The 26,862-nt window shown below is 49.6% G+C and overlaps 1 protein-coding gene across 1 annotated transcript in view; it reads right to left on the reverse strand.

Moving 5' to 3' along the window:
• EEF2K (eukaryotic elongation factor 2 kinase) overlaps positions 1-26,862 on the reverse strand; it is a 67,758-nt gene continuing 40,896 nt past the window's right edge. Inside the window, exons 5-18 of the mRNA XM_002926050.4 lie at positions 25,732-25,769; positions 25,183-25,354; positions 21,809-21,958; positions 21,341-21,473; positions 20,963-21,090; positions 20,045-20,246; positions 17,799-17,866; positions 14,166-14,243; positions 13,247-13,309; positions 12,058-12,192; positions 11,714-11,902; positions 8,503-8,627; positions 4,474-4,652; positions 1-3,177 (exon numbers count right to left, since the gene is read on the reverse strand). Coding sequence (XP_002926096.1) covers positions 3,068-3,177; positions 4,474-4,652; positions 8,503-8,627; positions 11,714-11,902; positions 12,058-12,192; positions 13,247-13,309; positions 14,166-14,243; positions 17,799-17,866; positions 20,045-20,246; positions 20,963-21,090; positions 21,341-21,473; positions 21,809-21,958; positions 25,183-25,354; positions 25,732-25,769 — 1,770 coding nt within the window. The 3' untranslated portion in view covers positions 1-3,067. The remainder of the gene's footprint in view (positions 3,178-4,473; positions 4,653-8,502; positions 8,628-11,713; positions 11,903-12,057; positions 12,193-13,246; positions 13,310-14,165; positions 14,244-17,798; positions 17,867-20,044; positions 20,247-20,962; positions 21,091-21,340; positions 21,474-21,808; positions 21,959-25,182; positions 25,355-25,731; positions 25,770-26,862) is intronic.

Genomic DNA, 26,862 nt, shown 5'->3' on the forward strand with positions numbered 1-26,862 from the left:
TTTGAGACCGGAAACAAAGAAACCACTTTATTTGAAAAGACAACATGAACTGAATACATATGCAAAAATAAACATATAACACAGGCCACTTCTCTGGGTCCCACCCAGAGTCCACCTTGTCTAGGTTAAACGGTTACCTTGAGACTAGAAACAGGAGTTAACAGGCACAAATCCATGCAGAGAATATCCATATTTTGTCTCTTTTCCCCCACACAAGCTGCACATACCTTTGTAAACGTGTCGATTTGTAAATCATGTCCAGTAGGGCAGAAAAATGTGCTGGGATGAAAGGAAGTCACTAAGACAGCAACGAGGACACTTTACCTGGCTTGGTTCCCCAAGTTTGCATTTGATGATGAATTCCCACAGTGCCTCAGGGGAAGGGATATTCAGATGCCCTGTGGTTTGGGATTTTTTTTTTTTTTTCCTTCTTACATCCATAAAGTCTGCTTAAAAAAACAAAAAACCTAGAGCAAACCCGAGAGAACATTACACTCTAGTCTTATTTTAAATTTTATTCCCGGGATCCTCTAAATAACAGCACCTTTCAAATCCTAGCTACAGCTAGCTGCTAACCAGCAGGGTCACTGTGAGAGTCTATCTTTCAAAACCTTCGTTTCTCCATCTATGATGGAAGATATGGGACTATATCCCAGACTGTTCTCCTGAACCTTCACCTGCCCTTGATGATGGTCTCTGATGTCTTCCCAACTGGGCTGGAATGTCCTGGGGTTGTCTTTTGTTTTTGCATGCCCAGAATCTATGGGGGGAAAAAAAAAGATGCCCTAACCAGCTTTAGCAGGCACAAAACTAGGTTTTGAAGATGGGATAAGTTTTCCTACTGGCTCAGAAGGATCTCGGCCTCTTGCAGATCACTTGACTCTCACTGGTCCTGAATAAGCATTTGCTTAGCTATCTATCCAGGCCATCCCAGCCTCCTGGAAGACAAGGTGGCTGAGTTAAGGCCATGGAGGTGGGTGGGTTGCAACTGGAGGAGTGACATCACAAGCCAACTCAGACAACAAATTGTTAACTGGTTGGAAGACTCAGCGCCTCGGATTAGGTGCTGTGACTAGGGCTGGCTCTCCATTTGCTCACACGTTTACCATTTATCGCGTGCTCACTCTGCCAAGGCACTGTGTTTTTGAGCACTGAAAGCTGAAACACTGAGACAGCTTCTGGCTTCAGAGCACACTGTAGTGACTCTTAGTCAAGGACTGGAGCTGGAGTCGGCAAACTACTGCTTAGGCAGGCTGCTCTGGTAAATAAAGTTTTATTGGAACATCAGCCAAGCTCATTCATATAGGTACTGCTCCTTGGTGTTTCTTCCCAACAGCAGGGCTGAGTAGTTACAACAGAGACCCTATGACCTACAAAGCCTACGATATTTACTATTTGGCCTTTTACCAGAGTAAGAGATAAGTTACAATCAAGCTGCTTCTCATGTATGTTTACCATATGCAATTTAACTATATACACGGGTTTAAAACACATGGATGAAAAACCTAAAGCAAGCCAACTTTCTTGACTGGCTGCAAATAGGTGATCTGTCCCAACCTGTAAAGGAAGCGGGTTGTGGTGAATCCATACGCAAAAATGAGGGATACTGTAACTTACAGGTGGTCTAGAGGATTTTTTCCAAGGGCATCTCTGAGTCGGCTTGATTTTTTCCACCTGTGCACACCCTGAACTTTGGAACCAAAGGTTCAAATGCTGGCCCAGGTTCAGGACTCCAAAGCACTTAACAGTATTGTGCTGAAAGAGCTGTTTTAATGGACAGATAAGAAGGGTTTCTATGCCACATTCTGTTTTTTTTTTGTTTGGTTTTCACTTTTTAACACAGAAAGAGCGGCTGCTTTAGCACTTGGGCTTGATCAAAGCAGTGTGTGTTCTTTGCCTTGACACACCGGCTGAAATCATACTGGTATTAAATCTTACTCCTTTTAAGGGGAAAGCTCATGAAATGCAGAGCCACAGCCTGGCCCTGGGGAAACTACTGGAATTAGTTAAGTGTTTATAGTTCTTGCCCTCTCATCCTCAAACATCTCAGATAAATCTCAAGGGGCCGCTGCTGAAATCGTACTGCTGCAATTTACAAGAAAATCAGCCCAGCTTCAAGCAGAAAATGGCAAGGACAGGGGTTGGGGAACAGAGCCTACATACGAACGTCAGATGCTAAGAAAACACAGAGGAACACTGTACAAAGTACTTCAGGTACACTGTGGATGCTGCCACTGAGATGCGAAGTATGTGTCTGCTTGGAGGAAAGGCTCCAATTCCAAATTTCGGTTCTTACATGTAAAAGGTTTGAGGCGCACCCACTTCCACACTAGCTGACTAAGTTAGAGGTAGTAAATGTGTGCATACGAAAAAATCAAATCTGTTTTCTAAAGCCCACCGCAGAAAGCATGCTAAAAAAACGGAATTTGGCTGTATTCCAGAAAATCAGTTTCATTTGGGAAGGAAATTAAACTACAAGATTAGCAAACTGTTAGCGTGTGGGCCTTTGCCAAGAACGGAGGGGGCTTGGGTACTGTGCAATCTCACATCCACAGAACGATGCTATGCATGCTTCCAAATGCTCTCAGAAGTATGGCTTTGCACTAAGTCATGATAATACACACCCCAAGGAAAATTAATTTGCAGCTCTACCTTTCCCATTATGATTCAGGAAACAAGTTCTGTGGGCCTGAGATTTCATTTCAGTAGAGCCTGAAAAAGCTGGCGAGAAAAGCCCAAAGCCCTATTTTTCTAATTCATGGCAGAAAAGCGCTTTCTTATATCTCATGACCACCCCCCCCCAAATCTCAAAACAATACGCTGGTTCATTGGACTGCTTTTTCAATCCCCACTCCCCAAGATACTGCCCTAAGGGACAGCTGCAGCGTCTTCGCCAATAGCAAAGACATTTTCAAGAGTCAAAAAACGAAATACAAAAGTTGATTTACAACACAGTAAAAATACTTGCCCCTTCCCGCCAAAAAACCTCTAAAGAAGTCAATAAGTCTTTCCCCTCCCGGTCTTAGCCTTTTTGCTTGGGACCGGCCGTTAGTGTTTTCCTGGCAAGCTATTCCTCCATCTGCGCCCAGGCCTCCTCCGCCTTCTCATAGTACTGGTTGGCCAGCCGGCCCTTCATGGCTTCCATCGCTGCCTCGGCTGCCTGTGTGTACAAATCGCCTGAAGAAGAGCAAAGTGGGGCACAAAGAGGTGAACCACCTGTCGTTTTTGCCAGCCCCGTGTCCCGGATCCCTTCCTGGAAACAGCCACCCTGAGCTACTCCTTATCCCCTTACCCCCGCCCCGTGGAACCTGAGTGGGCACGTGATTCAAGCCTGGCCAATCAAAGCACTCTCCCCACTCCCACTTGGCCATAGGGACTTCCAAATAGCCAGACATCCAGACATAGGAACAGCCAATCAGAGTAAGCCATCTCAATGGGCTCAGTGATTGGTTTAGGGGTGGGTGGGGGGATTCCATTTGAGCCAATGAGAATCGGGCTGAGGATTTTTACAAGACTAATTGGGAGGAATGCATGAAAGGGGAAGAAATAAAGATTATTAACAGCCACGTGTCAGTTCTAGAGAGTTTTGCTTCCAAGGAAATCTGTGCAACGTGTACAAAAATGCTTGGTTTTCAGAGTTTTTTTGGATTTAGAAATTTCAAATAAGGAATTCCAGAATTGCATTATTATTTGCTTAGGTTTTTTTTTTTTTTTAATACCACCTTAAAAACACTTTTAAACTTTTAAATTTAGGGTCATCCTACGAAATCAGGAGTCCAGTATGTTTCATATGTAACAGAAAAAAATATATGTAACATGCAGGTCAACTGATGAATGGATAATGTGGTGTATTTACAGGATGGAATATTGTTTGGTAATGAAAAGGAATGACATACTGATACATGTTACAACATGGATGAACCCTGAAAACATGGTGCTAAGTGAAGGAAGCCAGATACAAAAGGCCACATATTGTATGATTCCATTTATATGAAACATCTAGAACAGGTAAATCCATACAGACAGGCAGTAAGTTGGTGGTTGCCAGGGACAGAGGGAAGAAATGGGGAGTCACCGCTAAAAGGTGATGGAAATGTTCTGAAATTAGATAGTGGTGATGGTTGCACGACATGATAAATATATTAAAAGCCACAGAACCATACACTTAAAAACGGTGAATTTTATGTAATGAAAATGTCAGTTCAATTTTTAAAACTGTAGAAATACCAAACTCCTAATATGTAACCATTAAAATAAAAATGTTCATCTGCATACCAGCTCCATAAAGCCCCCTCCTAAACCAGCACCACGTGGGCATCCAGCCCGGCACACAGGGCCAGTAGGAATCTTTCTCCTCTCCAATGAATGAAGAGACTTGGTCTTGTGTCTTGCTGTAATTCCCACTGAGACAGGCACTATGGCCCTCCTGGCCCAGCCCTGTCCCCAAGCAGGGGCTGGTTCATCAGGCCCTACCTGATCTCTGTGGGTCCTTCTCCAGTCCGCAGCCACCGGTGAACAGCATCTCGGCCTCCCTGGCCAGCAGCGTGTACCGAGGCTCATCCTGCATCCCGTCATACTCACCACCCTCGTCACAGTCTGTCATCTCCAGGGCAGTGTTGTACCAGTGCAGAGCCTCTGGCCAGTCTTGGGACCTTCCAGGGCATACAAGGGAAAAGTCAGAAGTTACCAAGGAAACAGGCAGGAGGGAGGAGGCCCATCAGCAGGAGGGACAAGTTAGGGATCCCAGTGGGGCCACCACCTATGATTCATGACCCACAGTACCCAATGCTACCACATCTAAGGGGTGTCATTCACATTGTACATTTACGTATGAAGACATCTGTCAGGTAGCTTTCCCTAGCAAGATTGGTATATTACACAATTTTCCAACAGATGATATACAGTATCTTGAGGGGCATTTTTTTTAGTTCGTACAAAATCACACTATGGGCTAGCATTAGCAGTGGCTGGGACACCAGCCAATCTGCCCTATGACTCAAGCAGGAAAAGAGGTGGGTGGGGAACCCTTTGCCAGGGCCTCCAGAACCACCCGAGCTAACAGCAGTCCCTCGGCCCCATCTTATCCTCTGCCTGTGCTGGCCAGCTCTGGCTCTCCTCCAGCACAACACAGGGCTCTCCCCAGAACAGTGGGCTTCTCTCTCTGGCTCTGCCCCTTTACCGTCAACTCTTTCTCCCTACTACAGCACAGGAACAGCCAAGCCACCGAGGGCAGACACAGGTTCCATGCAAATCTGAACAACATGAAATAAAGAGCAAACAGGGCAGAGAGCTTTTTCTTGGAGTGTACTAAGCATGTGAGTACTATTTATAGCACATCAGGAAAGAGCAAAGAGAAATGCAGATAAGAAAGTCTATGGGTCTTGTGAAATGTTCCAAGAGCCACAGCTCCCATGATTTGCTGGCCTCTCCTCTGAGGCCCTACCTGACCTGGCTCCACCTGTCTACACTCTCATTTATCTCCTTCCACGCCGAACTGGCTGGGCCCTTTTCTCTTCCCTGAACATGCTAGACCCTGTCTGCCCCTGGGCCTTCGCACCTGCTGCTCCCTCTGCTTGGAACATTCATTCTTTGTCCTTCCATACCTGACTCCTCATCCCCCCAACCTCAGCTCATAGGAGGCACCATCCCCAAACACCCCATTTCCCACAATCACCTCAATCTGTAATTCCCGTTTACTTATTCACTTGCGTATCATGGTTTCCCCTGGCTAGAACATAAGCTCCGAGAAGCCTGGAACTTTGTTTTGTCCACTGCGGCATTCCCAGGGCCTGGCAAATAGCTCAGCCTCCCTCAATGTCTGAAGGAAGAAATGTGAACATGTGGCTGGCTGGGATGGGATTCGGGAGATGACACTGATTCCATTTTATTTCATAGAAAGGGCAAATAATTTGAAAATTATCGGTGACATACCTGACAAAGTAGGGTTTTAACAGTGGACTGGAAGCCACTAAACTACACGATCTCACTCATTTCAGCTTTCACCCTCCCCAATCTAGAAGGGCAAAGCAGACCTGCCTCAAACACATTACATGGAAACAGGAGAAAGGGCCTAATCTCTCCCTGCCCACCCCCACCCGACTCTACACCCAGTGGTCAGGGTGCCCACCCTGCCTCGGAATTTCCAGTGACTTTTTCTCCCCGTGTTAAGTGGTAACTTCTGAGAAGGTTGAAACCACATAAATGCAAATTTGGGCCTACATGGGGCCCTGCCTTACCCAGAGCTGGCCCTTAATTAACGCTCCCTGAATGGAAGAGGCTGGAACTGCTTGGAATGAGGAAGAAGAATAAGAAAATGACTATAGCAGAAGCTATAAAAGAAAATTGTGATAGATTTAACTACACGAATATTAGAAACCAGTTGCCCCAAACCCAGTACAATGGTCATCGAGTGGAATATATGCTCCCCCTCCCCCCCAGAGTAATGGCAGCCATCCCCGAAAAGCATTTTTTTTTTTTTTAAAAGAGAAGCATATGCCTAGGAGTTGATAGCCTTAATATTAAAAAATTCTTAACAGGGGCGCCTGGGTGGCTGAGTCGGTTAAGCGTCTGCTTTCAGCTCCGGGTCATGATTTCCGGGTCCTGGGATCGAGCCCCACATCGGGCTCCCTGCTCAGTGGGAAGTCTGCTTCTCTCTCTCCCTCTGCTGCTCCCCCTGCTTGTGCTCTCTCTCATTCTCATAAATAAATAAATAAATAAATAAATAAACAAACAAATAAATAAATTTGAAAGAAAAATTCTTAACCAATCAAAAATAAAAACGCTATCATCCCAAGTAAAAAGTAAACAAAAGGCATAAGGAGAAACATACGAGAGCAAAGACTTCCTAAAGACCCCAGAGACAAATCTTCCATGTCTAGCTCCAGGCCCTCCCACCCATGCTGGGCTCCCCCATGGCAATCAATGGGCGTCACACATGTTGGCATTTGACCTGACATAATCACGTCATGTTGTTTTGGTTCACCTCCTCTCCAGGCCAGTCCACTGAGGAGCAGGCCGATGCATAGTACACTGGAGAAAAGGGGAGAAGACCCAAGATTTGGGCCTGTCACTTGCTAGCTATCTGACCACGGGCAAGTCCCCTCACTTCTCAGAACTAGTCGAGTCATCCACGTAACGGGGCTAAAAGACCTGCCCTGTCTGCGTCAGGGAGAAGTGTTGGTTCATTCATTCGACTACTAAGCCAGGCCCCACGATAAGCGCTGGGATTAGAGAGATGCAAGGAGACCCGATTCTTGCTCTCAATGAGATATAATCACAGATATGAAGGTACGGTCCAAATAGAAGGGGGCATTATTGTCACACAGCAGATATCTGATCCGTTTTTGGGCTGCATGATATGCAGAACAGAAGGATGTCACGTAGCGAGACATTTTAGACACTGAGAGCTGGATATGACACAGCCACAGTCCTGATGTTCCCTAAACCCAGGGAAGGGAGATGAGACCTTGGCCCAAAGAGAGGGGAAGGTCCAGGCTGCTCCAACCCTGTAGGTATAAACAATAAACGTGCCCATCTGCTCCCGTCCAGGGAGCCAGGGGCTCCTGAGGACAGCAGGAGTAGCTGTGATCCAGTGGGGGCCACAGGGCTGAGCCATGGGTCCCATGACCAGTTTCATTCCACCAAACAGTCTCCACTGCTGGGACCTCTGGGACGTCCCACTGGCTAAGCCAAGAAAATGAGGTGAAGCTGGGCTACCCTCTCTTCTTCCCACTGCAGAAAGCAGTCCTGGCCCCTGAGCCCAAGGAGACAGCTAGAAAAGTGCCGGCACCTGCAGAGTCGTGGCCTCCAGGAGGCTCAGAGCCACTCTGGAAACTCACACCAGGCCTGAGCCACCATTGGAGCTCGCTCCCCTCCCTCCTCTCCCTTTCTGAAGTGAGAAACAATAAAAATAAAAGTAGAGGGGCGCCTGCGTGGCTCAGTCGTTTAAACTACCACTTTTGATTTCGGCTCAGGTCACGATCTCAGGGTTGTGGGATCGAGCCCTGTGTTGGGCTCCATGCTCATCGGGGAGTCTGAGATTCTCTCTCCTCTTCTCCTTCTGCCCCTCCCCCACTCTCTCTCTCTCAAAAAAATAAAAATAAAAATAAATAAAAGTGTTCTTTAAAAAAACAATAAATAAAAGTAGAAAGAGGAAATTAAATCACCCTTAATCCTATCATCTAAGGACAACCACTCTGGATCGAAAGCAAATCTTTTTACATAATGGCTAAGAGGTCCATCATTTATCTCACGCTGAATCTGCCAGGCACAATGAGAATTACAGGCATCATCTCAATTAACCCTCACACAACCACCCTGGGATACAGGTTCTTTAATTATTCCCATTTCACACCATGAAGAGACTGAGATCAGGGAGGTGAAATATCTCGTCCACAGTAGGAGACTGGGACTGGGGAACCCGGGTCCGTGCTGCTACTGAGGGGAAACGCCCACCTGCAGCCCAACATCCCACCAGCTCTACCTGAGTGACAGCCACAGTACCTGTCTGGGCTGAGGTTCTGGCCCGTGTCAAAAGCCCGAGCCACCAGGATCATGGACTGTCTGTCGCCAGCTTCAGCTGCCTTCAGTAAGTATTCAAATCCTTTGGTTTTATTCTCTTCTGAATCCTGTCAATACAAACCAAAGAGGGGGAGAGAGACAGAGATGAGGCAGGGAGAAATGGAAGCTTAGTCCACTTTTTTTTTTTAAAGATTTTATTTATTTTGAGAGAGAGAGAGAGAGAAAGCAAGAAGCAAGTTCCCTGCTCAGCAGGGAGCCCGATACGGGACTCGATCCCTGGACCCCGAAATCATGAATCTGAGCCGAAAGCAGGCGTTTAACCAACTGAGCCACCCAGGCACCCCAGCTTAGCCCACCCTTGCTCACTGTACTCCATTTGCTCCAGTTCCTCCAAGAGCCACATCGTCTCCTGCCTCCAGTAGGGCTCCCCGCTTCCATTATTTAAAAAGTTCTTATTTTTATGTACTTATTTTTTAACATTTTCTTTTATTAAGATGTAATTCACATACTGTACAATTCATCCATTTAGAGCACACAATTCAGTGGGTTTTAGTATATTCACAGAATGTGCAACTATCACCATTATCAATTTCAGAATATTTTCATCAGCCCAAGAAGAAACCAGAACACCATAGTCCTCCACCATCGCCTCCCAAATGCCCCATCCCACCCAGCCCTAAGTAACCACTAGCCTACATTCTGTCTCTAGAAATCTCTCTATTCTGGACACTCTGTACAAATGCCATCATACATTACGTGGTCTGCTAGCACTTGCTTCTTTAACTTAACATAAAGGTTTTAATGTATCAGTGCTTTGTTCTTTTTATGGCCAATTAACATTCCATTGTATGGATATATGACATTTTATTCATCAGTTGGTAGATGTCTGGATTGTTTCCACCTTCTGGCTATTGTGAATAATGCTGCTATGAACATCTGTTACAAGTTTTCACATGGAAGTGTGTTTTTATTCTCTTGGGTAGATACCCAGGAGTGGAATCGCTGGGTCACATGTACTCTATGCTTGGCCTTTGGAAGCGCTGCCCAACTGTTTCCCACCGTGGCTGCACCCTGTTACATTCCCAACACTCCCCATTCCTACCTGCTTCCCTGCTGCTCCCCCAAGATCCTTCCCATCGCAGCGGCCACAGAGGTGCTTTTAAAGACCCAGTCAAGTCACAGTACTCTATCAAAAGCTGCTCTACGGCTTCTTACCTTACTCAGAGACAAATGCCAAACCCTCCTATCAGCCCACCAGGCCCTTCTCAACCTTTGGGCTTCGAGAAGACCACCTGTTGTCGCCATATCCATTCTCCTCCACCATGTTTTTGCCAGCACATGGCTGAAAAGCTAAAAACTACATTTCTCAGCCTCCCCTGTAGCCAGAATCTGTGTCCTAACACGAGAGGTCTGTCCAGCCCCCCTGTCACATTCCCTGTCGTATTTTTTCCTCAGCATATCAGAACAATGCCCGGCACAGGAAGTGCTCAATAAAGGCTACTTATTTTTAGTTCTGTTGGAAAGATTCTTATTTGTTAATTATGGTCTGTACTACATCCTTCCCCACCTGAAAAGTTGGCTCCATGAGAGCAGGAACCTAGGACAGGGCCAAGTGTAGGAGACTCTCAAAAAACATGTGTGGAATAAATGAATGTCTTAGCAAAAACAACAGCAGCAACAAAAGTTCCAAAGGAGGGGGTCACTGGAGAAAGTGGGTGATGGGCTTTCTAGAGCGCACAGCGGCTTTTCAGGGCACATGCCCATCGTTTTACTTGCTAAGCCATAAGCCTGCTGGGACACAGCTCACTTCCTTCTAGACTGCCCTGTCCTAACCACAAAGCTCTGTCCCACCACACTCCTGCTAGTGGAAGCTGCCAGTCCATCCTCCAGAGAAAGGCCTTCGGGATGCCTACAGATGGGGAAACTGAAATGGCCTCTCAGATCCCTTTACAAGGTTGCCAGGGTGTGGTGTGTGCAAACAGCCTGAGGTCACAAGGAGATTTGCCCCCCAGTCCTGGCCCCTCACCACTCATTCTGGGCTCTGAGATTCCTTTCTGCAGGCCTCAGATCCCTCTGAGCGTCCTCTCTGTGCCAGGCTTGCAGGCGGATGCTGGGGGAATGGGCCTAAGGCTGCTGTATGTCACTCTCGTGACAGCCGACTGTGAAATTATCAGGAATTTTTTTTTCTTAAAGATTATACTTAGTTATTGGTTTTTTTTGTTTTAGAAAGGGAGAGTGGGGGGAGGGGCAGAGGGAGAGGGATGGAATCTTAAGCAGGCGCCATACCTAGTACAGAGCCAACTCGGGCCTCTATCCCACAACCCCGAGATTGTGACCTGAGCCGAAATCAATGCTTAACTGCTTCATCAAGTGCATAACCAATTGAGCCACCCAGGCTCACCCCTTAAAGATTTTATTTTTAAGTAATTTCTACAACCAACATGAGGCTCGAACTCACAATCCCGAGATCAAGAGTCACGTGCTCCCCCGACTGAGCCAGGCGCCCCTCTACAGATCAGAGTTTGATTGTTCTTTTTGATGAAAACAAAGGGATGGAGAAAATACTGAAAATGCAGGTTAAACTTAAAAACGTGTCACGTCTATAATCATGACACTAACACAGGAAACTGAAGACCCATTTCTCAGTATTTAAAACTATTATCTGATTCAGCAAAGAAGTTGCTCAGGTCAGCGACAAATAAAGTTCCAGCTCTGACCGTCCTGTCTGTCACCTCTGTTCCCCCTGCCTGGACGGCTCACGTCCCGCACTCTGCCTGGCTGACTCCCACTCAGCTTTTGGGTCTAACTCAGAGGGCACCTTATTCATCTGTTCCGCAACCGTACATTGAGTATGTACTGTGTGTCGGGCTCTGTTCTCACTACTGAGGACACAGCTGGAACCTGGTATCAGGAAGCCTCGCTTGACCCTGGGACACCCACTCGGGGCCCCTCCCCACCTGCCTCCCCCAGTATCTTCTGCTTCTCCTACCACGCCCGGGCGTAACTGCCTGGAAACCTACTGTCACCTTGTACTCGTTCTCCAGGGGCAGAACCCAATCCCACCAATTTCAGCTAACAGGCAAGAACCTGGCCCTAACTTGTGTTCAGGAAGTTTCTAGGGCACACACAAACCTGCAGGATGGGGAGGATGATGAGGGAGCACCCCCGTGGCTGGTTCCCTGCCATCCCTCACCTTCAGAGAGACGTCGGCCAGGATGTGGTGGGGCAGCTGTGAGCACATGAGCCCCAGGCCCACGATGGCCTCCAGCTCGCCCAGGTCGGCTGCGTGCTCCAGGTGGAAGACAGCCGACTCGCGGTCCCACTCCTCGTCCTTCTCGCAGAAGCGCCCACCCTCATGGTAGCGCACCATGGCCAAATGCACCTGCCACACAGACCTGGGTGTTGGCCCGGCTGCCTGGGCAGCTCCACCCCCGGGAAGCCCAGGCAGCCTGCAGGAGGAAGCGAAGACCGGAGCAGAAGCGTCGGCCGGGCTCTGGGTCAGTGGCAAGAGGGCTCTGAGACGGGCATCGCAGGTACCTTTCCCAGAATGGACTTCCCGATTTTCTTGTCCAGGTCCAGAGCATTAAGCCTTTGCACTTCCAGGGCCACGGCGGAAGGTCTCGGCAGGTGGAGGCGGGACGGGTTGAGGAGATTCCACTTCTCCACGCAGACCTGCAGGAGAGACCGGGGCCCGGAGTTTATAGGTCAGGGAATGAGGGGCAGGGATGCAGGCGCCATCACCAGCCGTCGGCTGCTCCTACTGCACGAACTTGGCTGGCAAGACACACAGAGCAAACCCTGAAGGTGTCAGATTTTCTTGGACAAACATGGCTCCACTTCTAATCCCTCAAATCCTACCAATTTATGGGCGCTGTGGGGATATTCTAGCACAAAGGCCAGCTGACGCACTGCAGCAGTTCAAAGCGTTTTGCTCTCATTTCTCAAGCAGGCTTTGCTTGCGAGGCTGGACCCTAAGCTGCCCCCTTGGCCCGTGACCCATGCAATGCACCAGAAAAGCCTGACTTCAGACCCTGCAGCAAATCCACTCCACTTTCCTCCGTGCATCAACAGGATGCTTTGGGGGATGGGTTTTGAAAACCACATCTTGTTCCCGGCTAAAGACACTGTCTTCCAAAGGTCCTTGCAGGACAGAGCCAGGCAGCTGCGCGAACGTGAGCAATAACCATCCCACCCCCGCCCATGACCAAGAAGGGCCCAGCCCAGAAAGTCAACCGCACCACGGCTGAACCACCCTGCTCCACACCATGCTGAGACCCTGTCCCACGTGGTAAATCAACACCACATGGTATAAATGACCCGTGTAGTAATACTTGCCTGCTAACCGGCGAAAGCTGCTTGATCTCGGTTTTCTCTTTCGTAAATGGGAATGAATAACATTAGCCTGTCTCATTGGGTGGTTGCAAGAAGTAAATTAACTAATGCTATGAGGTTATGTGGGCATGACTTTGACACATGAGCTGTGGCCCTTACAACCCCCGCCTCCCTAGGACAGGCTATCCTGCTCTTCTCTATTCCTCTCCACAGGTGCCCTGCCCAGGGCAAGGGATCAGAAAGTATTTGCCAAGGGGACTGGCTCCTTTGCAAAACCTTCCTTTAGCTGGTGTGTGAGATGCCTGGGCAGACAGCAGTGACAGGAAGAGAGGAGAAACAGAGGCTGGAAAAGGCAAGCACGCAGCCATGACAAGGATGCCTCAGGGCGCATTACCCGTCCAGAGCTGCCCAGGCTGTCTTCGTCTGACTCGTACCTCCGGTTACCGTTGGAATGGCCCTGAGGGAAGATGAGGGTGGTGAGCCACAGAGCAGCTCTTCCTACTAAGAACAGATCCCTGCCTCCCCTCCAGGGGAAACCTTCTACGGGACAGGCCCGGCCACCGCTCCCCCCACAGGACCCTCCTTCCAGGGGACCCTCCTCCGAAGGGACAGGCCTGTCCCCTAGGAAGGGCAACTGGAACTCTTGTGTGCCAAGCAGAGAAGATGCAGGGTAACAAGCAGGACCGATATGCTGGTGTGCCCACAGCCTTGCCCTCACCCTGTGTGCACAAATGGAAATGACTCAAGGCACAGGATCGTGGCAGACGAGCACCAAGAAAACCTCCTTCCTCTTACCAAAGCTCCCATAACAGTCTTACTTGCAGTAACAAAGCTGAGACCAAAGGGCAGCCAGCAAGACTGGTGGGAAGGCTCAGACTCAACTCTGGCACACGGCAAGACCTCTCAGCGGAAGACACCGCCAGAGCCACCCTTGTCAGGACGCTGCTGGGTTGCCTTGAAACTCCGCCCTCCCCAGGGAGGCCGGAACACCATGTGTGGAGCTGGGCCCTCCCACCTACTCCAACATCATTCTGACCTATTATCCAGCATCCTCTCCACCCACCAACCAGAGGTTCCAGCTTTGCCGTAAAAGTTGTCCAACACTTTCAACCACACTTGTCCCCTCACTAAACTTTCTGGTCCCCATGACCCTGTTTTATCCTCTGCCCTGCATTTAGTTTTATCTGAAACGATCTCGTGCATCTGTTTACCTCTTATGTTTGTAAGACCCACTCATGTGTCCCTCCACCTTTCCATCCTCCTGGACCATGAGGCAATAAATACTCTGGTCTCATTTCTTGGGGGTTTCTTACATGTTCGCGGGGCTCTGGGTCATCGAGCTCACCCCGCTTCTCACTGGGGTATCCACTGTCTCCACTGTTTTCAGAGTCCTGTGGAGAGAAGATGGTCCTAGGGTCTCAGTGGTCCTCTGAGTGGTAGTGGTTTCTGGATGTCCCAGCCATGTGCTCTCTCTCCTTTGATCTATCACCTCAGTGAACATTCTCTTCCCTCTGCCCTTGCTGGGTGGGTGACAAGGGAGCAGTACAAAGAAGTGGCAGAGAGCCTGGGCTCTAGAGGCAAACTGGGCGTGTCTGAGCTTTGTGACTTGCCTGCTGGGCCCTGGGCAGCAGTTTCCTTAGCCACGGGATTCCTACAGCACCCACATCCAAGGATGAGGACGAAGTGAGGTGTTACCCACCGAGAGTGTGGACCACAGGAAGTGCTATTGTGAAGAGCCGCTCACTCATTCCACAGGCAGAAAAACAAAGGCTGGTTTGTAAGATATGACCCAAAGACACCAGTGTAGCACTGAGAGCAATATTTACTATAATGGAGCCCTCTGCCAAAACAAGGACCTATTTTTTTATCCTTCTAGATAGTTCAGGATCTCTAAAACTTCACTCATTTGTCTAGCACCGGTGGGTTCCGGCTATATCCGCATGTCACCTGCATCACTATTCAGCTCATGCTTTCATGCTTCCTTCTTCATCCTACTCAGAAGTATCTCCACTTTCCACTAAGAACAGAGAATACTAAAATGAACTCCAGGCACCTATCACCCGGCTTTGTCAGCTCCTAACATTAGGCCTTAGTTACTTCAGATTTTTAATTTTTTTTTTAAAAGATTTTATTTATTGATTCGACAGAGAGAGAGACAGCCAGCGAGAGAGGGAACACAAGCAGGGGGAGTGGGAGAGGAAGAAGCAGGCTCATAGCGGAGGAGCCTGATGTGGGGCTCGATCCCATAATGCCGGGATCACGCCCTAAACCGAAGGCAGACGCTTAACCGCTGTGCCACCCAGGCGCCCCAGATTTTTAATTTTTTAAATTTTTTAAGATTTTATTTATTTATTTGAGAGAGAGAGTGAGAAAGAGATTACGAGCTGGGGGAGGAGCAGACAGAGAGGGAGCCCGATGCAGGGCTCGATCCCAGGACCCTGGGATCATGACCCGAGCTGAAGGCAGACGCTTAACCGACTGAGCCACCCAGGCACCCCAAATCATTCATTTTTAAATGAAATGAAAACATTACTGCTAAAATCTAGACCTCTTGTGCACCCTTCCCTACCCCCAACCCCTTCCCACTCCAGGTAAAACCACTTTCGTGAATTCATACTCCCTATTTGTCTATAGATAAGCCATTTTCTTTTACTTAAATATGTATTTAAAAGAGGTTTGGTGTCGGGGCGCCTGGGTGGCATAGCGGCTAAGCGCCTGCCTTCGGCTCAGGGCGTGATCCCGGCGTTATGGGATCGAGCCCCACATCAGGCTCCTCCGCTATGAGCCTGCTTCTTCCTCTCCCACTCCCCCTGCTTGTGTTCCCTCTCTCGCTGGCTGTCTCTATCTCTGTCAAATAAATAAATAAAATCTTAAAAAAAAAAAAAAAAAAAAGAGGTTTGGTGTCACCAGCGTAAATGGCTCTCTCTCCTAGGCAGACGGGAGCCATGCAAACACACACAGAAGAATCCTTGGCCTCTGGTCTGGCCAGCGATCCCACCACCCTGATGAGCTGCATATCCTGAAAAGGCCCTGCCCTTGTTTCTAGAACTATGGATTTCTCTTCCACCTCCCCCAAGGCTTTTGTTCTGTATGAACTGAAAGGCTATTCTGGTTTCTTTTTTAAAAAATATTTCAATTTTTAAAATTGAGATGTAATTTACAGACATTCGACTGAAACGTGTGGCGTGCTGAGTGAAACGCTGTTTTGGAAATGGAGAGCAGGACATACCCAGAAGCTTCCAGTAGCTGGCTCCTTGCACCCCCCTCCCCTTCCGCCACCCACTACCCGACCTTAGGCCCCTCCTCCCACCCTTTGGACTGAGTCCCAAGCTAAGCAACAGACAGCCTGCTCATACCCTGGCTCTGCACTTCTCGCTCTGGGACCCCGGGCAAGAAGCCAACCTTTCCACGCCCGTTACCTCATCTGAGAAATGGGGGGAATACCCACACCAAGGTGGAGAAAAGAAGCAAAGTACAGCAGTACAGAGGGTGGGTTTGAGGCCAGGTGGCGTGGATTTGAACTGTGGTTCCATCACTGAATGACAGTGGGCAAAAGTGGCTGCACCTTTCTGTGCCTCAGTGTCCTCATCCTAAATCAGGGATCATGAGAGCACTGCCCAGGCAGCTGCTGAGATCGGGGATAAGAAGCAGGCAGCTGAGGGACAGATGGGAGACAGGCTTTTCACCTTACTAATCTTTTGTACCTTTCCTTCTTCAATCATGAGAATGTGTGAGCTATTCTGAAATTCTAAAATTTATTCTAAGTCTAGAATGAAATCTACTATAAAAGGAATAAAAAGGGGGGGCGCCTGGGTGGCACAGCGGTTTAGCGTCTGCCTTCGGCTCAGGGCGTGATCCCGGCATTGTCGGATCGAGCCCCACATCAGGCTCCTCCACTAAAGAGCCTGCTTCTTCCTCTCCCACTCCCCCTGCTTGTGTTCCCTCTCTCGCTGGCTGTCTCTATCTCTGTCAAATAAATAAATAAATAAAATCTTTAAAAAAAAAAAAAAAAAGGAATAAAAAGGGGCACCTGGGTGGGTCGGTCGGTTAAGCGTCTGCCTTTGGCTCAGGTCATGATCCCAGGGTCCTGGGATCAAGCCCCGGGTCAGGCTCCCTGCTCATCAGGGAGCCTGCTTCTCCCTCTCCTGCTTCCCTTGCTTGTGCTTTCTCTCTGTCAAATAAATAAATAATATCTTAAAAAAAACAAAAGGAATAAAAAATGATCTACCTCATAGGTTGTTGGGGCTTAAAGCAGAGTATCTATCAAGCTCTTAAAACAGTGTCTGCCCATAGTGACAATTCCATAATGTCAGCGACTCTTTATTTTTTTCTTCCACTCAAAAATGCTGAAAAGCAGTCAAGAGTGACCTTGAACCTTTGGAGCAATCCTAGGCTGCAGCTTCAAGTGCAAGGATGACATCTCAGCCCAGTCTGTTTATAAGATTCCTATGAGTTATTTTGACACCGTAATTTGGTTTGTATAAATGAGGATGTGATGCCTTCAGCTTCCTACCGCAGATCAGCCAGAAGCTGCTGGAAACCTGTCCTGTTTATCCAGCCTGAGAGCATCACATCGGACTGTGCTGTCATCGGACTGTGCTGTAAGATACTCTTCTGAAACCCAAGAGAGCTCCCTCCCCCAGGACCGCTAGCCACAGGCACGTGGCCAGACCAGCCCAGGGCTGAGCACGCTCGGCATTTACCAGAAGGTTGCACTATTGCTAATTTGGATTCCCTTTTCTTTAACCATCTCAGGGAACGGCGATGGAGCCAGCTCCTCTCAGAGGACACCACTGCCCTGGGCAGGAGGCTGAGAGTTTTCTGCATTCCTCGGTGCCCCCCGGCAGTGCCCGGAGCAGACCTGGCTCTGAGGATTCAGCCTTGGTCCTGACTAGGAGTGAGTCCATTCCTCCCCGCCCTGCTCCCCCGGTCCTTCTCCAGCATACCCGGTGGTTGTCCAGATGGTCGTGGTCTCGGGGTGCCATGTTGCCAAGGTCACTGAACACAGGCCAATCTGGGCAAGAGAAAACAGAGGTAAGGCACCAGCTCCGCCAGAAGAACTGTTTATAAAAGACCAGCTACAGCCTAGAACTGAATGCACCTGCCACCAGGCCTTTTTTCATTTAAAAATTTTTTAAGGGGGCGCCTGGGTGGCATAGCGGTTAAGCGTCTGCCTTCGGCTCAGGGCGTGATCCCGGCGTTATGGGATCGAGCCCCACATCAGGCTCCTCTGCTGGAAGCCTGCTTCTTCCTCTCCCACTCCCCCTGCTTGTGTTCCCTCTCTCGCTGGCTGTCTCTGTCTCTGTCAAATAAATAAATAAAATCTTTTTTAAAAAATAAATAAATAAATAAATAAAAATAAAAATTTTTTAAGAAGATGCAAAAATGGGAAAAGAATGTTGTCGGCACCTGGGGGGGCTACAGTTCTTCCTCAAGAATTTATTTAGAGTTGGGGCGCCTGGATAGCTCAGCCAGTTAAGCGACTGACTCTTGGATTTCAACTCAGGTCGTGATCTCAGGGTCATGAGATTAAGCCCTGGATCGGGCTCCGTGCTTGGCAGAGTCTCTTTGGGACTCTCCCTCTGCCCCCCGCCCCACTCTCTAAAATAAATAAATAAATCTTTAAAAAAAAAAAAAAACTTATTCTAAGTTGTAATGCAAATACTTGTGCAATGTGCTTAGAGGAAACATACCTGGGCCACGGCTGGCCTTCAGTGAGGTGCAGGTGTGAAGGAACAACTGCCATGTGTCTATTTGGGGCCCAATGAGTAGCTACAAGTTGGGGAAGCCTCAGATGGCTTCTGGTGGTTCCCAGTTTCGATCTCCCGCCCTGAGCTTCCACAGCCAAATCCGGCTTGTTTCCTTTTTTTAATGTTTCCATTCCTTTTTAAGAATGGTTTTTCCATTTTATTTTATTTATTTATTTTTTAAAGATTTTATTTATTTATTTGACAGAGATAGAGACAGCCAGCGAGAGAGGGAACACAAGCAGGGGGAGTGGGAGAGGAAGAAGCAGGCTCATAGTGGAGGAGCCTGATGTGGGGCTCGATCCCATAACGCCGGGATCACGCCCTGAGCCGAAGGCAGACGCTCAACTGCTGTGCCACCCAGGCGCCCCTGGTTTTTCCATTTTAAAGCGGTTGAACATTTTAAAAGAATAGTATCTTGAGATATGTGAAAATTACATAAAATATAAAATTCAGTGTCTTTACTGGAACAAGGCCACACCTGTTCACTTGAGTACCATGGCCACGTCACGCTGCTAATGCAGAAACCGTACGTCCCACAAAGTCTAAAAGATTTACCCTCTGGCCATCTAAGAAAAGTCTGTTAACTCCGGCTTCAAACTATACCCAAGATCCTCTAGTGGAAATGTCCAAAAGGCTTCTTTGACATTTGACACTAAAATCTTCCTCTTCTGCTCCTCTGTGGCCTCACCCAGCTGCATGAATGGCCACACCACCCTTGAAGTTCTTCGGATCAAACCCCTGGAGTCAGCCCTGCCTCCCCTCTTTCCTGCAGACCCCATGTCCGCAGCAGCAGCAAACTCTGTCACTTCAATTTCGGCTCAGAGCGTGATCCCCGAGTCCTGGAATTGAGCCCCACATCAGGCTCCTCCACTGGGAGCCTGCTTCTTCCTCTCCCACTCCCCTTGCTTGTGTTCCCTCTCTTGCTGGCTGGCTGTCAAAATAAATAAATAAAATCTTAAAAAAAAAAAAAAAGATTCTGTTTTCCACCTCTGACCTATTCATATAATGTTCATTGGTTTCCTAATGTGGAACAGCTCTCAGATGCCTGCAAAAACCCTATATGATTATGACGGAGTATTCTTTTAGGATACTACTAGCTTTTTTTCATACCTCATTTAGAATTTCTATATTGTGTATTTATTTATAAGTGAGGCTGGAACATAGGTTTTCTTTTTTCGCCATTTTGTTAAATTTTGGTATAAAGGTTTTGCTAGTTTCATAAACACACCTTGTTTTCTAAAACAGGGGTTGTTTTTCTAGCATTCGGATGACTTGTATCTTGAAAATTTATTCAATGAACTGACTCATAAAACCATCTGGGCCATGACCCTTTTTGGTTAGCGTATCTGATTTCCTAACATAAGTGAAAGCCAGTTTAGCAGTGTCCCTTCTGGTGCTTGTCCCCTCCAAGCACGATGACCAGGGACCAAAACATCACTCACGGAGGTGGTCCAGTTTCTGGCTGTGTGGTGTGGCCGAAGACGGGGAGGAAGGAAGAGAGTCAAAGGTCACGTCACTCATGTTCTCATCTCCAGAGTTCTCTGAAAGGCGAAGAAGCAGTGGGGGGCGACTCCCAGAGAGGGTCCTTACTCGGGGGCTCCCACACTTTTCCTCTGTCCCCCTCAGGATGGTCTTGGACGATTGCTGGAGAATTAACAGGGACACCCATGTCACGCAGGAGCTTTGGGGAGTGAAGGGCTCTTCCAGTAGCATGTTGTTCACCTGAACCCCGAGGCCCTTTCAGTCAACAGCTCCCATACGTGCCTGTTTAGAGACTGGCAGGAAATCTAAAAATAATCAGTGGGGGATTAACCAAAAGGCCTCTAAAAAGGGGCATCTGGCACAGGAGCTCAAAGCCAGCCAGCATTCCCAAAGTGCTGACCATACTCTACAGCCCTGAGCTGGGGAACACCTGCCACCATACATCCAGAATCCCAAGCTGGTCTTTGCCAACAGTCTCTTGTAACTGATCAAGGTATTGGGGGAGGGGGCGGGTACATCCTGGACATAGTAAGGTGTCCAAAGAGCCAGGTCCAAGTCTAGTGCAGCCATTTGTCAACACGCCACACAAATACACATACCACACAACTCTCTCACTGTCTCTACACACTTGGTCTCCTCACTGTGGTCAAAAGAGGCCCGATCGAGCAGACCGCAGTTACCGTGTTAGTGGGGACACTTGAAAGGGCTTTGTGCACTGATCTGAGAATGAGGCGCACAGATGGGGCTGAGATCCTTCTGGCCCTGAAACTCTTCAAGTAAGCATCACAGGGCCTGGGCTGCCATCACGGAGAAGGAGTTTACTGGCCTGGCAGCAGAAGGGCCCGATCCCTCCGAGCAGGTTCCCACTGGGCACCCACCAGCAGCTTGGTGTTCTGATTCACGGCGTCCCTCTCTCTTGGCGAGAGGTCAAAGGGAGCGAGGCCCATGCTCTTGCAAATCCGGTTGCAGGCGTGAGAGTAGAAGAAGAGCGCCATTCCCCGAACACCTGCAGACAGAGCAGGGGAGTCTGCTTTGTGACAGAGGTGGGGCAGCGCCGGGCACCATAAACGTGGCAGGGGCAGGCGTCGAACACGCTGAAGTGGCGGGCGTCAGGCGTCCCAAGCTTCCATCCCCACCATCTTAGAAAAGCAAACCTACCGCCTCAGCGGGTTTCCCTGGGCATACGAAGAGCTGGGAGATTTGGGGGGCAGAGGGAGTGTGGTCTCCATGGAAATGAGCTGGCTTTCCCCACCTACCTAGATTGCCATCTCCAAAGTCAGTGCCCTTCTCGGTGTGGATCTGCGGGTCAGTGTAGAGGTCGCCCACACCCTGGATGTCTACCACAATCAGCTGATGTCCGGAACGCTCAAATGTGAAGTGGCTGAAGGCCTGGGGGTAGGGCAGGGGGGAGACAGGGACAGTAAGGTGACCGACCGCAAGAGACCAGGCTGTGGTCTACTGGACACAGGTCAGCCGCCACCGAGGAGGGGCTGCAACACCCCAGCTCTGCCCATGGTGGGGCCTTTCTCTGCAAGGAGGGGTTGTAGAGAGGAAAGGATAAAGGGAGGAGCCCTGTTTAATCCTGCAGGGACCTTAAGTCTGCGCACGGAAGCTGGCTGGGTGATCCTGTTTCAGAATCTACCTCAGGGGGGCTCCATGAGGCTTGAGGACCCTCTGGGGGTGAGACTCACACCCACAGGGACCCTCCCCACCAGGGGCCTCACCTGTGGTGTCAGACGCATGTTGTCATCGCGAACAAAGCCCGAGTTGGAGTTGTACTTGATGTACTTGCCCTCAATATAGTGCTCCAGGTGGAAGAGAGGCTTGCCCGGTCTGTCCTTCAGCTCCACCACGCACATCTGCATGATGTCCACCTGGTGGGAGGGGAGCAGGTCAGGCAGGAGCCGGGCAGCCCTCACCGCCGACGGCAGATCGGAGCAGAGGGCTTGGGAGAAGCCAGCCTGCACAGGTTCTAATCCTGGCTCCGTCAGTTATCAGCTCTCTGCAGAGAAAGCTGCCAACTGTCCCCAGAACCCACTCTCCCCCTTCCTTTTGAGAATGAAAACCCCTGTGATGGCCTAAATGTGTCTCCCCAAAATTCCTATGTTGACATCCTAACCCTCAAAGGTGATGGTATTAGGTGGGGCCTTTGGGAGGGGATTAGGTCATGAGCGGGGAGCCCTCATGAATGGGATTGGTGCCCCGGTAAAAGTGACCACACAGAGCTCCTTCACTACTTCTGCATGTGAGGACACAGGAAGACGACACCGGTGAGGAACCATGGGAGGGACCTGACCAGAATGTGATCATGCTGGCACCCTGATTTTGGACTTCCCAGTCTCCAAAATTGTAAGCAATGCATTTCTGCTGTTTATAAGATGCCCCGTCCGTGGTATTTTGTTAGAGCAGCCCAGAGGGACTCAGACACCGCCCATGTGAGTTCTAACAGGACGCACAGCCATCCCGTAGGAATGATGTGGCCTGGCTTCCCTGGGGGCTCGGTGCAGCCATGTGACCAAGCCTGGCCAATGGGAAGCGAGCAGTAGCGAGGCTGGAACTCCAGCCTGCCCCCCTTCCTCTGGCCAGCCAGAGGCTGTAGAGCGGACACGTGCCAGGGAGGCCAACCTGGCCATGTAGACCACGGCCACACCCCAGAGGAAGGCAGGACAGAAGAACCAACCAGGCTTCTGGATGACTTCAGGAGGCGGGGCACCAGCCCACCCTGAGCCGCTTACCAAAGAGGGACTGTCAGATGAGAGAGAGAAACCCAGTTGCACTGGCACATGTTTATGGGCCTGTATGCTAAGCAACTTAGCCCATGCCTTATATTAATACCGTGAATGTGAACCAACTGTGCCTCAGTTTCCCTGCCTGTGGAATGGGGATCTCGCACTCAGTGTGAGGATGAAATCTGGTGACACATGAAAGAGTCTGTCAACATTTGCTGACGTTAATATGACTAGCAGACACCACTTTAGAGCAGTATACACCGAACTATAAAGGGTGGTTCTCTCCCTGCAACGGGGAGGTATGGGGAACTTAGACATTCCTTGCTGAATTTTTTACCAAGCACATGTTTCATCTGTATGCAGAAGGAAATGTAAGTCCCACGAATGGTTTGTAAAGTGGGGTTGGTAAGACCTGAGACATTACCCACGGCACCCCATCCTCCCCTCGACGACACCCACAATGGAAGGATCCAGGTCTGGGTTTCCCAAGGAAACAACCATCCGAGGAACTGTCTGGCTGGGTCACTCAACAGGCAGACAACAGCTGCAGAGGGTAAAGAGGCCCTGAGCTGAGAACTGCCCCAAACGTGGCCTTGGTTCCGAGAACCAGCCTGAGGGGGAGGGGCAGCTGCTTCTCAGAGGTTCCCACCCCAAATATGGCTCTATCCCTGTAAGGAAGTCTATGGTGGGGCCACCTGCTTGGCCAGTGGGCTCACTGGGAGAGAAGTAGCTGCAGGGGTGCAGCCAGCAAGGGCCGGCCGGCTCCTCCTCAAACAGCTACATTTCTTTCCCTTCTTCAATTCCACCGGCCACATTATTCACCGAGCACCTACACACTGCGAGACAGACTGAACAAGGCACAAAATCCCTGCCCCTGGGGGAGAGAGGCAACCCAAATATTAACTACAGGAACAAGACTCTTTTGGACAGTGCTAGCTGCTCCAAGCAAAAGAAACTAGGACAGACAGAATGACGTGACAGAGGACAAAGTGGGAGGGTTACTTCATTTAGGATGGCCCGGGGAGGCCTTGCTGAGCCGGTGACATACGAGCTGAGACCTGAACTATGAGAAGGAGCTCAACATGCAAGGATGGGGCTGGGGCTCGGGGGGCGACAACAGTGATACAGGCTGGAGGCACAGCCACAGCAAAGGTCCTAAGGCAGGAACAAGGTTAGGGAGGAAGAGAAAAGAGGCCAGGATGGCACGAAGCAAATTACTGAGGAGGTCACAGACCCCACGGGTGGGGACTGTGGCTTCTTGGGTCTACTCCAAGTGCACTTAATCAAGGGCCACGCACACAGCAGGCACTCAACAAATTCTGCTGGCTTCTTGGAAGCGTTCTCTCGAGACGTCCAAGAGATAGTACCATATTATCTCATAGGTGTTCAAACAGTGGGAGAGCTGAGCAGTGAATTTAGGCAGGGCAGACATGGCTGTTTTTCAAATGCCCACAGGCAACAGGAAATTCTGCTTGGCCTGAGGTCACTAAACACCCCAGGAGCTCAACTGAAGAAGCCAACTGGGCAGGGGCCTGGAACACCTGGATTTGAGCCCTGGCTCTTTTCCTGCCTGTTGCGATAGGTCACTTAACCCCTTTGAGCCTGGGGTTCCCCAGGGGCAGACATGCTATCCATTCTCCCCTTCTCTGCTTTTTCCTGGAGCCACCAATCTCAGTCCTGCATAGTCTGGGGGAAGGACCCACACTTCTGCCTCTGAGGGCGAGCCAGGGCTCAGGCCTGCCCAATCTGCACATCCCCTCCCCTGGCTATTGTGATTGGCTCAGCAACAGGCACCTGACCTAACCAGAGCCAATGAAACCCAGTTCTGAGACTTTCTTTGGAACTTCTGGGAAAACAGGTGTTGTCATGCCACCAAGGCTTCTGAGAAGACAGAAAGTAAGCCTGCAGCTGCTTGTGGCCAACACACCATTCCAAGCTGAGAAGCTGCCTGCAAGCGAGGCCACACAGAACACCAAGGCTAGAGATGGGGGAAGATTCTCAACATCCTGTCTGGTCTTGGATCCAGCCGTACCTGTGGCCAGCACTATTTCTCAGTTACATGAGGCAATAAATTCCTTTTTAGCATTAAGCCTTTTGAGTGGGTTTCTAATATTTGCAAACAAAAATCCTGACTAATAGATCCCATTTGTAAATGGGATCAAAACATTCCAACCTCAAACAACCTCGGAGCTCCGTTTTAGGAATAAATGACTCTGCATGTAGTGAATCGTGCTCAATAGATGACAGCTGTTACTAGCTGCTGTTAAGACCTTGAAGGGGACCATGACCGGCACAACTGTCGCCTTTGTCTCCAGTCTCCATCCCTGGCTACCCTGTGTGGGGAGGTGGCAGGGAGGGGTGCCACACACCTGCTTGGGGGGTTTGTGCCGATTATACTCCTCTCCCCAGAGCTTGGCCTCCATCTGTAGACGCACATCCTCAAAGTACACGTCCCTGTCCACGGACTCAATGTAGCGCTTTGCCACGTAGTTGGAGGCCCCCTTCCACTGCTGAGTGTGCAGGAAGTTGGAAAGCTTCTTCCTGGGGTGGGGGTGGGGGTGGGGACAGCAGAGGGCCTGCTTGGGTACTTGGGTCCACCAGGGACCCAGCCTGATGCACTGCATCCTTCAAAGGGCTGGGAAGAGGCTTAACGGATGTAGTTAAAGGTCTCTTATCCCACATCTGTTGGCCTCCAACACCAGAGCGGAGGTCAGTGGGATACTCCATGTCCTCCCCCAGCCCATCCCCACAGCCAGGGCAAATGTGTGGCCAATGGAGACCAGACACAGAGATGCATGGCCTACAAGAAGCAGAGGCCGTGGTCTCGGTTTCTCGGCCAGAGATGTTGCAATGCCCCCACTCATAGGAGCCTGAGGGAGTCTGGGCAGGGTCCCCGAGAGCCAGGCTGAGTCACTTACGTCCTGAAGCACTCCCTCATTGCTCCACGGCCGAAGGGCTGAAAGACATCAAAGAGAGGGTTATCAGGCCCCAGGCCCCACCCAGAAGCAGTCCTGAGTCAGGAACAGATTCTCCCCCGGGACATCACCCACCACATGGACACCTGGACCTCATCGCAATCCTAAAATTCCTGAGCCCTCCCTCCGTCACCCCAGCACTAGAGCCTGACTGAATTTCTAACCTGGAGGCTTCAGGGATGACAAGACCACCGTCCCCCCACCCTGGCTGAGGGGAAGAACCCCCAGGGGGTGAAGATGTTACGGGGGTAACAGTGCATGTCAAAGAATGTTTTTGCAGCCCTCCTCTTGTTTCCTGTAACAGAAAAAGGGCGGAGGGGTGCCTAGGTGGCTCCGTCAGTTAAGTGTCTGACTCTTGATTTCAGCTCAGGTCATGGTCTCGATGTGGGACCGAGCCCCACATCTGGCTCCACACTCAGCACAGAGTCTGCCTGTCCCTCTCCCACTGTCCCTCCCCACCCCTCTCTCTCCAATAAATAAAAAAAAACTTAAAAAAAAAAAAAAAAAAAAGAGTGGAAACAACCTAAATGTCCATCAACAGTATAATGGATAAATCAATCAGGTCTACTCACTTGATGGAATACTATACATCAACAAGAATGAATATATTCTGTTGTTCTGTTCTATTATTCTGTATTATTCTATAAATTACAGGGCTAGCAAAAACAAGTATGAATGTCGCAGACAAAACACTGAGCAGAAGAAGCCACACTCAAAAGAATACATATGGCACAGCTCCATTTATAGGAAAAACACAAACAGGCAAACTACTCCAGGGCGATAGATTCTGGGTTGGTGCTTAGCCTTGGGGGAAGGGAGTAGTTCGGGGCCGGGGGGGTGGGGCGTTCAGGGGGCCACTGGTTACACGGAGCATTCACTTTTTTTTTGTTGTTTTTTTTTTTTTTAAAGATTTTATTAATTTATTTGGCAGAGATAGAGACAGCCAGCGAGAGAGGGAACACAAGCAGGGGGAGTGGGAGAGGAAGAAGCAGCCTCACAGCAGAGGAGCCTGATGTGGGGCTCGATCCCATAATGCCGGGATCATGCCCTGAGCTGAAGGCAGACGCTTAACCG

The sequence above is a fragment of the Ailuropoda melanoleuca genome, chromosome 10 (assembly GCF_002007445.2).
Source record: "Ailuropoda melanoleuca isolate Jingjing chromosome 10, ASM200744v2, whole genome shotgun sequence".
NCBI classification, from domain to species: Eukaryota; Metazoa; Chordata; class Mammalia; order Carnivora; family Ursidae; genus Ailuropoda; species Ailuropoda melanoleuca.